The 12894-nt window shown below is 35.4% G+C and overlaps 1 protein-coding gene across 2 annotated transcripts; it reads right to left on the bottom strand.

Annotated features, from left to right (window-relative positions):
• Positions 1-221: 221 nt before the first annotated feature.
• On the bottom strand, positions 222-6027 carry LOC129877887 (uncharacterized). Of its 2 annotated transcripts, none has more exons than XM_055953421.1 (6): positions 5921-6027; positions 5150-5303; positions 2945-3147; positions 2549-2789; positions 726-862; positions 222-629 (listed from the first exon to the last, which is right to left on the bottom strand). In XM_055953421.1, exons 1-6 carry the CDS (start codon positions 5924-5926, stop codon positions 402-404), a joined length of 969 nt encoding a protein of 322 aa, XP_055809396.1. In that variant the 5' UTR covers positions 5927-6027; the 3' UTR covers positions 222-401. The 2 variants fall into 2 exon arrangements, with proteins under 2 accessions (XP_055809396.1, XP_055809397.1); XM_055953422.1 differs by having other exon boundaries at positions 5929-6027.
• Between the last annotated feature and the right edge of the window lie 6867 nt (positions 6028-12894).

Here is a 12894-nt window from a genome sequence, read left to right as displayed (position 1 = left end):
GCATAAATTGTCAAGAAATGGAAATTCTTCATTGCCAGTATCTGTCTATGTGAAGATGGAATACTTCCTGCTTATTTGTCAAATGATCAGTAATAATTCTATCCCAGTCACAAAGCTCGTACTATGGATCATTTCCCTATTCAAACCTTTTCATTTAGGGAGGGGAAAGGATTTTAGATATTTACATTTTTCTGGTCCATATTAAAAAAGTTTCTTACAAATAATGGGACTTACAATATGAACCATTATCAACAACCACCAAGCATTTGCATCAGGTTGAGAGATAGAAATTAACATTAGCTGAAATCATGATACAGGAAAGCAACAGATCAAGGATCATCCCCATCATAAGACTGCTCTAGGATACAGAAAAGTACGCATTGACATCACATGTTAATACTTCAATCAGGCAAAGCAGTTCCTCTCTCAAGGTTATTCTTGATCTCCAAGGTGTATTTTCCAAAGGCACGCTCAATCTTTTTATTGAAGTGCTCGTTACGATCATTAATAGAGTCAATGTCTTTCTCTTCGTGGAACTTTCTCCTCCGACTAAATGATTGGCGTTTCTCGTCCCTGTCCTTGAGCTCCTTCACCATCCTCTCTATCTTGTCGTCTGATAATTTTGGTGCCTGTTCAATTGAAAGATGTTAGTGTAGGTAGCCCATTTTCTGAAGTCTGAAATAGATAAAAACAAACGGCGCATAAGGATCATGGCTGAAGCATACCTTCCCATACTGGAGACTAGAAGCTTCTCGATAAAATTCTGGGTCAGCTTCCTTCATTCTATTGTACTCATCTACATCAACAGCAACATTCTTTGTCCGCTTCTTGTATGCATCGTATAGTGTTTTCTGATTAAAAACTGAAAAACGACAAACAACAGGGGTAAGGACAACGCCAATTGCACAATCAATACCCAGAAGACGGGAGCCCATCTTTCTACCTTAAATTCAAGGTAGATAATAAAAGGCGGGCAAATACAAGAGAACTTTTGCCAGAATAGACGGTCAAAGTCACACATGATTATAACTTCTCCCAAAAAATCTCCATAAAGAAAAATTGAAAATGATAAGTATTATAATTTAATTCCATTGAAGGAATCCAACTAATTCCCAGTTCTTTCCCAATTGCAACACCACAAGGCCAACCACCGTAAAAATTGACACATCAAATCTCAGCCCGCAAGAAAAGAGTTTGATGTAAGATTATGAAATTGAGGTACCTAGACCGTTTAGACATCTAAGCTCAATATTCTCATAGAATGGAATGATAGATGAGATGTTACGCATAGGATTAAAGTAGGATGGTTGAAATGGAGTGTCACAGGAGTGTAATGTGATAGATATCTACCAAAGTGAAAGGCTTCAATAGAACGACTTAAGACCAACAATGTTATATGAGAGACATATAGAGGATAAAATAAGAGAATGTCTCTTGAGATGGTTTCGCAACGTGTTACGTACGCCTCCAAATACACCAGTTCTTAGATGATACAAAATGATGATTGAAGATGCTAAAAGAGGAAGAGGTAGACCTAAAATCACATGAAAAGAAATTATCACAAAAGATCTAATATATCTCAAAATTTTGGAAAATCCAGCAAAAGATAGAAAACAATGGAAGTTGAAAATCCGTACAGGTGATACAAACATATAACCACTATAATATATTAGAAAACCCCATGTGAGATAATGCTCAAGTATGGAGTATTGAAATACTAGGGACAAGAGGATCTATGCTTCTATGCTTTTATTGAGCCGAGGGTCTTTCGGAAACAGCCGTCCTATCTTGGTAGGAGTAAGGTCTGCGTACACTTTACCCTCCCCAGACCCCACGTTGTGGAATTTCACTGGGTTGTTGTTGTTGTTGTTGTTGTATACAGGTGAAATCAACTAGCTTGGGATGGAGGCATAATCATTGTTATTGTTGTAAAATCTAAATGCAAGCTCGTTTATCAAGCTGAAATTTCTAGAAATAAACACTGTTAATTTTCATTATCCTCCTAAAGTACAAGTGTAAATCAGGACAAATTCCCTCCGAAGATAATGGTGAAGCATGACAACAATGATTCCACCAAACTGTAGATAATTTGTCTCTTATGTGGAGAGATATATTCTAAAACACTCGGCTCTTGTGAAATTCTACTCCAACAGGTCTCCCATTCCTATGAAATCCATCATAGAACAGGCATACAGATTAAATGGGCATGCTAAAAGCCCTACACACTGACATTTTCTTTTAAGAGTTGATGCCAATAAAACATGATGGTCAAGAATTTACTTCCTCCTCGATCATTTTAAAGGAAACGAGGAATCACGCGTAAATCTCACTGAGCAGCTAAGGCTAAAGTATTGAACCCTTCAAAACTTAATAGCTAAGGAGACAATGATTCTTTTGGGGGAAACAAAGTCAGCTTATCTCAGGGACACATTTTATGCTGCTACATATCTGTGAGCTTTAGTAATCATGTACAGTTTTCTATTTCTTGTATCTTAAATTTATTTTTTGGGGGTCTGAAAATAGAACAGTCATGAAAAATCAGGCGTACCATCCCAACCAGCTGGAGCAGGCTCCTTCTCCCACTTCTTATACTTTGCCTCTGCAGACTCTTGTGTATCTAGCATATATGCATTGCTCATATCTAATCCATTGGCATCTAACAACTTCCCAATTTTCTTCTTCCTTTCCTCAATCCATTTTTGCTTGGACATTCCCCTAGACTCTGGTGGAGCTTCTGTTTTTTTCTTCTCTGCTACCATTGCAGTTTGGTTAGCTTTTCTTGCCTTATTCTGCATAAAATTCCACAAGCTAGGATATAAATAATTTGGTCAAAGATACTATAAAGGACAAAAACAACAAGAAAATGAAATAATATATAGAGAAGCTGACAGAATAATGGCATTGCTTTTTCAAAAGAAACAGAGAACATCATATTTGCAATTACCATTTTTAACCTCAATTCAAATAACTTTTTCTTCCTCCCTGTGAGATTCCCAGAGTCTTCTCCCATATTATCCTCTCCATCGGCTTGATCATCTGCATCAGTGTGCCCTTCAAGACCATCCCTTTCATCAGGTGCATCTTCAACCCCATCAGAACTCACAACCGAGTGGTGATGAACATTAACAGTATTAGCTTGCAATACACCTGATAGCACATTAAGTAGGCCAGGTAAAGAAAGATGCAACAAATTTGGCGCTCTACAGGAGCAAACATTAGGCATTAGCTTTCCCCTAGAAAAAATCTGCTAGCAAATGGACTTACGTGAGCTTTACTAGTTAAACCTAATACGATAGCATCTCTAACATTCATGATTGAATACTTTATCTTTGGTTTAAGTATAGTTATCTGCAGTCGAGATGCGTGCAAACTAACCCGCACACCATGGTTATTAAAAAGCCAGAGGTATAGCATAGTAGAAAGAACCTTTACCTCCAACCATGAGATTAGGGTTCAAGCCACCTGGTGTGGAAGAGCCATTGTTGGGCTCCTTGAGGGCGGACAAAAGGTTTACGAGGATAAAGCTTATCATATTAGGGAATACTTCCATAACTCTTTGCTGGATTTCTAAAAGCAAAAACTCAAAGCTCTTATTGTGAACTACATCCTTGTCAATCACTAAAGGCTAAAAGAAAGCCAAGAAATCTTGGCATTAGTTAAGTCAGGCGGTTCTCAACAATCTCACATCATTAGAATTCATATGTTAGCCAAGCATTGACCAGATACAAGTGGAACCTAAAATGACGTCTTTGGCTTAGCCAGTGTAGTATATTGTCTGTTGCCGAAACGCTAAAGTTCGCTTCAGAATATATAGATCCTCACGTCTCAACTCAACGGCTTTAATATGACAGAAACGATTACACTTTACAAGGTGATCCTAGCAACATTTACAACAATGTAATCTTCCCTCGTCCCACGAACTACTATTGACACCACTATTACTTTTCCCCAGTAATGCAAACATGTCATATGTCAGATCGGCAAATCTGTATCTCAGGCATTGCAAGCATGTAAAGCTTTTGCCTCCACAAATCTCAAATTCATGTATCTCCAAGGGTTGGAAAACAGGATCCCAGGCTTTGCCCTTCCATCTAATGTTAATTGTAGATTACTCACATTGATCCTGCCCACATAGGAAGAGAATGATATGTGTGAAACAGGAAAATTGTAATTTTACACCCACCAAAGATAAGGGCAGCATAAAGTCTTATTAAAAGAACTTGCCTAATCTTGAACAACATATCATTTGATTTCCATTAACTTAACTGTAATCTTGGTAATATTAGTAATTAAAAATATTTGCATGAATCCTAGTATTAAAAATTGGGAGGATATATTGAAAAAAAATAGATGAAAGGGTTGCCCCTAGTATGAGTAGAAAAAGATAGGCTTGTTTAATATGTATGAGTAGTATAAGGCAAGTAGGGTAGAATTCTTCGACAGACCGCCAACTACCATTCTTACTTTCCTGTTAGGCGGGAATATATTCAAATTTTCCTAAGGAGATGGTTTTCATCTCCAATACATACTATACCACCACGTCTCCTCCAAACTGATAATTATACTATTGACATGAAAGCCCATATTTTCCTGCACCTTACTGAATTAACCAATTACCAACTCTTTTGACCTCAGCAATGAGGAGGCAACTGGCAAGACAGCTATATATGTCTCTGAATCAACTAACACCTTGCTCTCACTTTCCCAGTTTTACTAGCAAAGATTGCTTGGTCACTCTCTCTCCGGTATAACGTTTTATTTGATTGCTCTACTACGACTCCTTTATTGTTGTGACTTTCTGAAGACACACTTGGGTGTCAAATCATGATACCACAGCTGTCTAAAAGGAAAACCCTAGTAGTACCTACGAGCCCTTTTGTGAAGCTAATATCTAGTCCCATTAAACCCACGAACACAGAATGGCAAGTGAAACAATAACCATCAGTATCTTCAGCGAAGGGTCACTAAACTTTTGCAAGCAATACGACTAAGCAACAAAATAAAGACATAAAACAAGATGAAGACAACACTTTCTTTTTAGTTTTTCAGTATTATTATTATTATGTTGTTGTTGTGTTTTGTTTTTGGCTGTGTAAGTGCCAAAATGTCTCAAGTGCTCCAGGGTTGTAACTTAATATCCAGTTTATACCTGTTTCAGCTTTGATCATTTGCTTCTTTACTTCCGCTATTATCTTAAAGCAATATTCGCTGCATTCATGATAAGGGTTTGAAGCATTCCGACAATCTGGGTGAACTCTTCTTTCTTCAGTCATGTTCTCAGCTTCCTTTATCACAGCAATTTCCTACACCATGAATGCCAACATACAGATTAAAAAAACAAACTTTAGAACTGTGCAAACCTAAAAAAATCACAAACTCACAAAGTAAAGTCCACATGTAATACCTTCAATCCATCTTAAGCTTCTAAAAAGTTGAAAATTTAAGTATGCTTCCAAGTTACAAGTAACACTTATCTCCTCGTAATTACTACACAGATAAGCTTTAAAAAAAAATTATTTTCCTTTTATTTTTAACTAATAATTGATGTTCCGGTGCTTGAATTAAGATGGTTAAAAATTAGAAATTGAATTCAGTTATTGGCCTTATATGATATAGGATCCCCAAGAAAATTCATCTCTAAGAGATTAATAGACATTGAATTTACAAAGTAGCGGCTCAACCCTAAGGCCCCCAAAAATAAGGGCTTCAGAAATTACAAAATTCCCGAAAGAAAGAAAAAGCCCCAAATTCAGCTCAAACAAAGACACATATATATGTATCCGAAGACGGCAAATCGCAGAGAAAAGAAATAAATTCGAGCAAGAGGCAAGATCAAACGAAGAAACACAAGTGGAGATCAACCGAAGAGCAGAGCACAGAGACAGTAAACCAAAAGATGAAGGAGATATGTCATACATACATACATACCTGGGAAGAGATAAAAAGAGACGAACCAAACAAATCTGATGAAGAATACAAGAATGAATGCTGCGCTTGGAAGGACCAAATAACCCTGCGCAACTTCCAGCCCTATACTAGCTAGAATATAAATAATTATTGTTATAATTATAAATATATTTATAGTGTTAGGGATCATTTTACTTTTTAAAGAAATTTTGGTTGTTGGTTAGAGTTATGCATGTATTAATAATATATGTATTAGTTATGTACGTATTAGTAATACAGAGTTTAGTTACATATGTGTTAGTATTATAGGGTTTAGTTATGCAAGGTTTCATAATTTCTTTGGATGTTGGTTTGTTATTTTAAAAATTAATAAATATTATATACTTTTTAAAAATAAACTATTTGTTGACATTATATCCTTTTGAATCAAAAGTTTGGATCACAAAATTTTACAAGATCTAGATGTTTGATCATGTCCTCGATGAGCTGAAGTTGCATCATATCATGCCTAATCACCTTACCCCAATATTTCTTAGGTCTACCTCAACTCCTCCAAAACAGCAACAACAACAAGGAACAACTTTAAATTACTCTACTCCTGCGAAACAACAACAAGAAAAAGGAGCAACTCTAAATTACTCTACCCCTTCGAAACAACAACAACAAGGAACGACATTAAATTTTGGAACCACTAAAGCTTATCCCTAGGGGACTGAACATCACTGATCATGTTGAATGCTTTTATATATATATATATATATATTTTGAAAAGGTAAGATATATATTAAAAAGGGAACAACTTTACACTAAGGCAGAATAAATATCAGAAACCTCCTCCCCCCATACAAAAAAGGAAAACTTATTTCTACTGTGAAAGTCCTATCCTTGTAAAGACACCATTGAGACAAAATTGAGAGTCTAGTGTTCAAGTAACAAAGTAGTGACAAAATAGATTTCATAAGATGAAGAATACAACAAATCTAACACACCATTGAGACAAACTGAAAATTCTAATACCGTGACCTCAAGGAATCATACTACACCCATCTTCTTTTAACGTGAGTGAAACTTACACAATTCATTGTTAAATTACATAAACTGACACATAGAACATAGACAAAATAAAAGTGAACTAGGCCATGGTTAAACCTTACAAAGTAGCTAGACCAAAAACCATTCAAAGGTTTAAAATTATCATTAATAATCATTCATATCATAGTGTAACGATCAAGTTCATTGATGCTTAAAATGCACTCCATGAACTTTGTGTTGCTTCAGTTGATATACTAGGTTCCCCTTGAGCAGTTTGATCTTCTCCTTCAGTTGGAGCATCATCTTCATCAACAACGATAATAGGAAATTCTAAAGACATGTCATAAGTAACTTCTTGAGCTTCAGTTCTTTTATTTCCTTAACAACATCTTTTGCCCCTTCGACAAATTGTCCGATAGCTCTATCATTGTCAAATGTCTCTTCCCAATCAGCAAATAATGACTATTTTTTAAAGTTCATTGACTTGACATTTAGATCAACCTAAGAAAAAATAAACAAGTACATGAAGTAACTGACAATATTCCAAAGACAGAGGTCATATTCACCAAGAGAAAATATAAGTAACTAGCTTTAGTTTGCTAATAATTTAAAAATTATAAATTACCTTTATCAAGTTTTTCCAAGCTTTTGGATTGTTAACTAAGATATATCCATCTCTATATTGAAATCCTAAACCACTTTGACTCTTTACCAATCATATGGTCATATAACGCATATTCCACTCTCTTATTTTAGAACAAATGTGTGGTAGAGATTGCAATCCGCAATTAGGATGACAAGCATTCATGTGTTATTCCAGTTTCATTAAATATCCATGTGTAAAGGTTTCATTATCTTCTTTCCAACAGTTAGCACACAACTTTTTAAATGCATCAACAAGAGTGAGTTCCTCTTCTGGAGTCCACACCCTTGTTGCCCTTTTTTGAGACATGTTCGACCTTCTTGTTGTGGGACTGCCAACTTTAATCTGTAAAAATATAAATAAAATCATAATTTATACCAACTTATGATTCACTACAAAACTATACTAACTTATTTTCACATGTATTTCTCACAAAAAATTTAACATGTGATGCAGGGGATATCATAAGAGGATATCCAGCCAGTTTGAAACTCCAAAAAATATTTTTATCACTACAACAATAAGCTTAATAATGATATTGCTACTCCTAGTTTTAATCAATTAATTTAATCTTGATTCTTCAAATACATGCTTATTTCTTGCAGTATTTGAAGCTAAAGGAACTAAATTAAAAGAATTTCCTTTTTATTGAAAATATTTTATTTTTACAAACAAATCAAAATCCATACAAAATTTTGTTACCTATTCAAAGAAAAATTTCACATTAAATCTGGGTGAACTTAAAACTTCAACTTAACTAAAACATATTGAGAAGAGCTAGAATTTCATTTGTATCTCACCAGATTAACAAGAGAAAACAAAAGAAGAAGGAGAGATAAGCAAAGTTTAAGGTTACAAAAGTTTCTAACCTCAAAGAAAGAATTTGGATTGAACGTTCTTCAAGATTTGCCTGTGAGAAGATGAAGAAATTTTTTATTTATAAAAATATATAATGAATCTGATTGAATCTTTAGAAAAGACTTATATTCAATAAGGAGTGATATTTAATTAGGAGTCAAATTTTGGTAAAAATTTCAAAGTTAAAATGGCTAACGACACAAACTCAAAACGAAAACCTCAAAATTCGAATCAACCATCCTACTAGATCAAAAAGGATCTTTCGGAGTTAACCGCATTGACAGAATTCTCATCTGAGCACTTTTACCAAGAATGTTGGCCGAAGTCAAAGTTTGACCAAAATTTTAAAGTTAAAACGCCTAATAGCACAAACTCAAAATGAAAGCCTCGAAATCCAAACCAACTATCCTACTATAATAAAAAGTACCTTCCAGACTTAACTGCATTTATGAAATTCTAATCTGAGCATATTTACCAAGAATGTTGGCCGAAGTCAAATTTTGTCCAAAACTTCAAAGTTAAAACTAACAGCACAAACTCAAAATGAAAGCCTCGAAATTCAAACTAACCATCCTACTAGACCAAAAAGGACCTTCCAGAGTTAACCATATTAACGAAATTCTCATTCGAGCAATTTTACCAAGAATGTTGGCTGAAGTCAAAGTTTGACCAAAACTTTAAAGTTAAAACGCCTAACGGTATAAACTCAAAATGAAAGCCTCGAAATCCAAACCAACCATGCTAGTAGGATAAAAAGAACCTTTTGAAGCTAAGCTCATTGCCAGAATTCTCATTTGAGCACGTTTACCAAAAATGTTGGCCAAAGTTTGACTTCGGCCAATATTCTTGATAAACGTGCTCGTATGACAATTCCGCTAATATGGTTAACTTCGTAAGGTCTTTTTTATTCTAGTAGGATGGTTGGTTTGGATTTTGAGGCTTTCATTTAGGCATTTTAACTTTAATGTTTTGACCAAAATTTAACTTCTATCAACATTCTTGGTAAATATGCTCGGATGAGAATTCTGTCAATGTAGTTAACTCCAAAAGGTCCTTTTTATTCTAGGAGGATGGTTAGTTTTGATTTCGAGGCTTTCATTTTGAGTTTGTGCCGTTAGACATTTTAACTTTGATATTTTAGCCAAAAATTTATTTTGATCAACATTCTTGGTAAACGTACTCGGATGAGAATTCCGTTAAGGGGGAGATAATGTGACACCCCGGAATTTTTTTCGCAAAGACTTGAACATTTTTTCACGTGTGGGTAGACTCGGACCGGAGGGCTTGTAATTCTACACATGAGTTAGGATTAATTCCTAAGTAATTGAAGTGTGTTAGGTGTGTTTAGGGGTCATAAGGGATCTCTAACACCAAGTTGAGTCCAAAGAACTCCAATCAATTAAGTTTTCGGACGAGTTAGTATAAGGGTCAACTTCAAAGGATCATATCTCCTAGTATATAAAGAACTGGGTGTCCCACAACCTACCAAATTAAAGGTCTTTGAGTCTTTTTCCAACTTCACCAAGATTGCAATTTTTGGAGTTTGGAGTCAAAAGTTATGGCCATTTTACTACAGACTAGTACTGTAGAAATTTCAAGCCTGGGCGAAATTTGGGCTTGGCGCTCCAGTGGCGCCCCACGCCACTATAGCGCCAGAAAATAGCCTCAGTAGTTTGGGGCTTGGCGCGACGCACCACTATTAGATGTGCAGGGTTTTAAGCCTATTTTGGCTTGGCGCTGCAGTGGCACGATGCGCCACTATAGCGCCAGCAAGGTTTTTGCCCAAATTTTCAGATTTTTGAAGAGGGGCAACTTGGACTTTTTCCTAATTATATATACACCATCCTTGGACATTTTTGGACCATTTTTCAGTCCTCCCTCTCTCTCTAAAAAGCCCTAATATTTTCCCTCTCTTCTTCTTCTTCTTCTTCTCCAAATCCATCTCCAACAAAGGGTGCCTTCAAGAGTTTCAAGGATTCAAGCCTCCCATTGAAGGTCTAACATCAAGGTCTCTTCAAAGTCTTAAAACAAGGTATGTAAGGCTAACCTAAAATATGGATTGAGTTCTTCCATATGCCCATAGATGTGTTGGTTAGGAGTTGTGAAAGAGTTGCACATTCTAGAAAGGTTTTCTTGGAAGTTTTCCCTAAACTATGGAATGTTTTTAGATACAAATGGTTGATTGATGATTTTAATGGCTTGAGTTACTAAATAGTTATTTTTCATATTATTAACTACGAATGTATCTTTGTATATAGATTTATAGGCATTGACGATATTCTTGAGTTGAGTTTTGTTGAGGGTATGGGTTCACATTTCATTCACATGAACCCAAGATGAGATTTCTTGTCATAAATATCTTTAGGTTGAGATGGATAGTTGTGTGTATGTATTTATTGATTGGAATGAAAAGAATGAATTGGATAGTTAAGAATGTCCTTTTTTTTCTATAAAATGAACATAAGACTAAAATAAAGATTTTGGAGTGGATGTTTGATGATGATGTGAATGATGATATATGATGATGATGTTTGATGACGATGTGAATGATGATATTTGACGATGACGTAAATGAAGAGGTTATGTTGATGAGGATGTTGTGTGATGAAGTGGATTGGAGTCTAATGTGATTTTGTGGTATATGATGTGCATAATTTGAGTTGATTGGAGTCTTAGGAATATTTCGAAAATAAATGATCTTTTGAGGATGAGCTTTAAATAAATTATTTGTGAACCTTTTTGCATAAACTATTTATACACTATTTTGAGTCTAAAGAATTATTAGTTTTATCTTTGATTTAGAAAAGAGTTTAAGTATGAGTTGAGTATGATGAGACTTTAAATGAGTTGAGTATTTTTACATTAAAGTATCTATTTTGAGTTTGAGTTGAGGAGTTGAAATTATATTTTAATGTACATAATATTTTCTGCATTCATTGAGTTGAGATTGTATAAAATTTTAAAGAGAAGAGTTTGATGATTTGAGATGAGTCGCTTTGAAAGAAGGTCCAATGAGACTTGTCATTATGAGTTAATTGAGTTAAAATGAGAACAGAGTTGATGAGGTGGAAATGTTCCACATGAAACTAGCCGTGAGGGCTTGTTTGAGATGATTGGAGGAGTTTTATGAGCATGGAGTCATGGGAGGAGTATCGAGCACCGAATTAGGCAAGAGTATAGTCCATACTCGAATCCAATACCTGTGTTGCCAAACATAGGGGAGATTGAACCGTTAAAGTCGGATGCTTCCCCGAGAGTTTTGTCTTGACATTATAGGACTTGGTTGGATTGGATCCATGATTGGTTGATTCGTTCATACCCTGGCAAGGTATGAACGGACGCGGCAACAACGTCGGTTTGTTGTACTTTCACTGGCTCATAAGTGATGGTTATCGGTTAAGAGATACTCCCATTTAGGTCTTGATAGTGCTCTGAGTCAGTTGAGTTGAGTAAGTTGCTATATGCTTATGAGTTAGTCCTGTCTAAACTATTTCTTGTTAGACTTAGGACACTCGAGTGAGTTGTTACATATTTATTGAGTTGAGTCCTTCGAGTTGAATTGTAAAACGTTGCATAATTTGATTTGCATATTTACTGAGTTGAGTCCTTTGAGCTGATTGTTGAGTAGATTGTATATGGTCGGATTGGAGTAGATGAATTGTGATTGGATTGAATAGAATGGTATGTGACTAGATTGGATTTGATTATTGAGTTGATTGTTGAGTTGAGTGTATATAATCGGATTGTACATGATTGAAAGGGATCGAATTGTAAATGATTTGATTGAACTGTATTGTGTATGATTGGATTGGACTGTATGGTATATGATTGGTCTTTGTCTAAAAATGTATTATTACTTTAGACTTATGACGCCTTGTTGAGTCTCTCTTATCTTTCTGATTTGAGATATTTAGACCGTTGCTACTCTTCCTTGAGGTATGTTTCATTCTGCCATATTACATACTCATACATTCCACGTACTGACGTCCATTTGGACCTGCATCATTTCATGATGCAGAGACAGATTTAAGAGATCGTCAATTAGGAGCATCATTGGGGATCTATTTCACACTCAGCGTATTGGTGAGTCCTCCCCTACATTCGGAGGACACTATCTGTGTATTCTTGCCTCGAATTAGCCCTTTTCATTTTGATTTGAGGTAGCCATGAACATGTCATTGGCACCAATTAGATAGTAGTGATAGATGCTTCATAGACTAGATAGTGATGAGTCGATTGAGTATTCCTATCCTTGAGTTATTTTTGTCAAATTATTTTAATGACAAATATTTTAGTTGATCTGTTGGCCCATGGCCTTTATTCTTCGAGTTGGATGGGTGATTTGAGTTGCCCGCTAAATTATTCTTTATTTTTAAACTTTCCGCTGAATGATTGAATGAATGGATGTGTGATCAGGCTACGTGGTTCGCTTGGGAGCCAGAAATGGTTTCTGA

Source organism: Solanum dulcamara, chromosome 12 (genome assembly GCF_947179165.1).
Source record: "Solanum dulcamara chromosome 12, daSolDulc1.2, whole genome shotgun sequence".
Classification (NCBI taxonomy): domain Eukaryota; kingdom Viridiplantae; phylum Streptophyta; class Magnoliopsida; order Solanales; family Solanaceae; genus Solanum; species Solanum dulcamara.
This window is presented reverse-complemented; position numbering and strand designations above follow the sequence as displayed.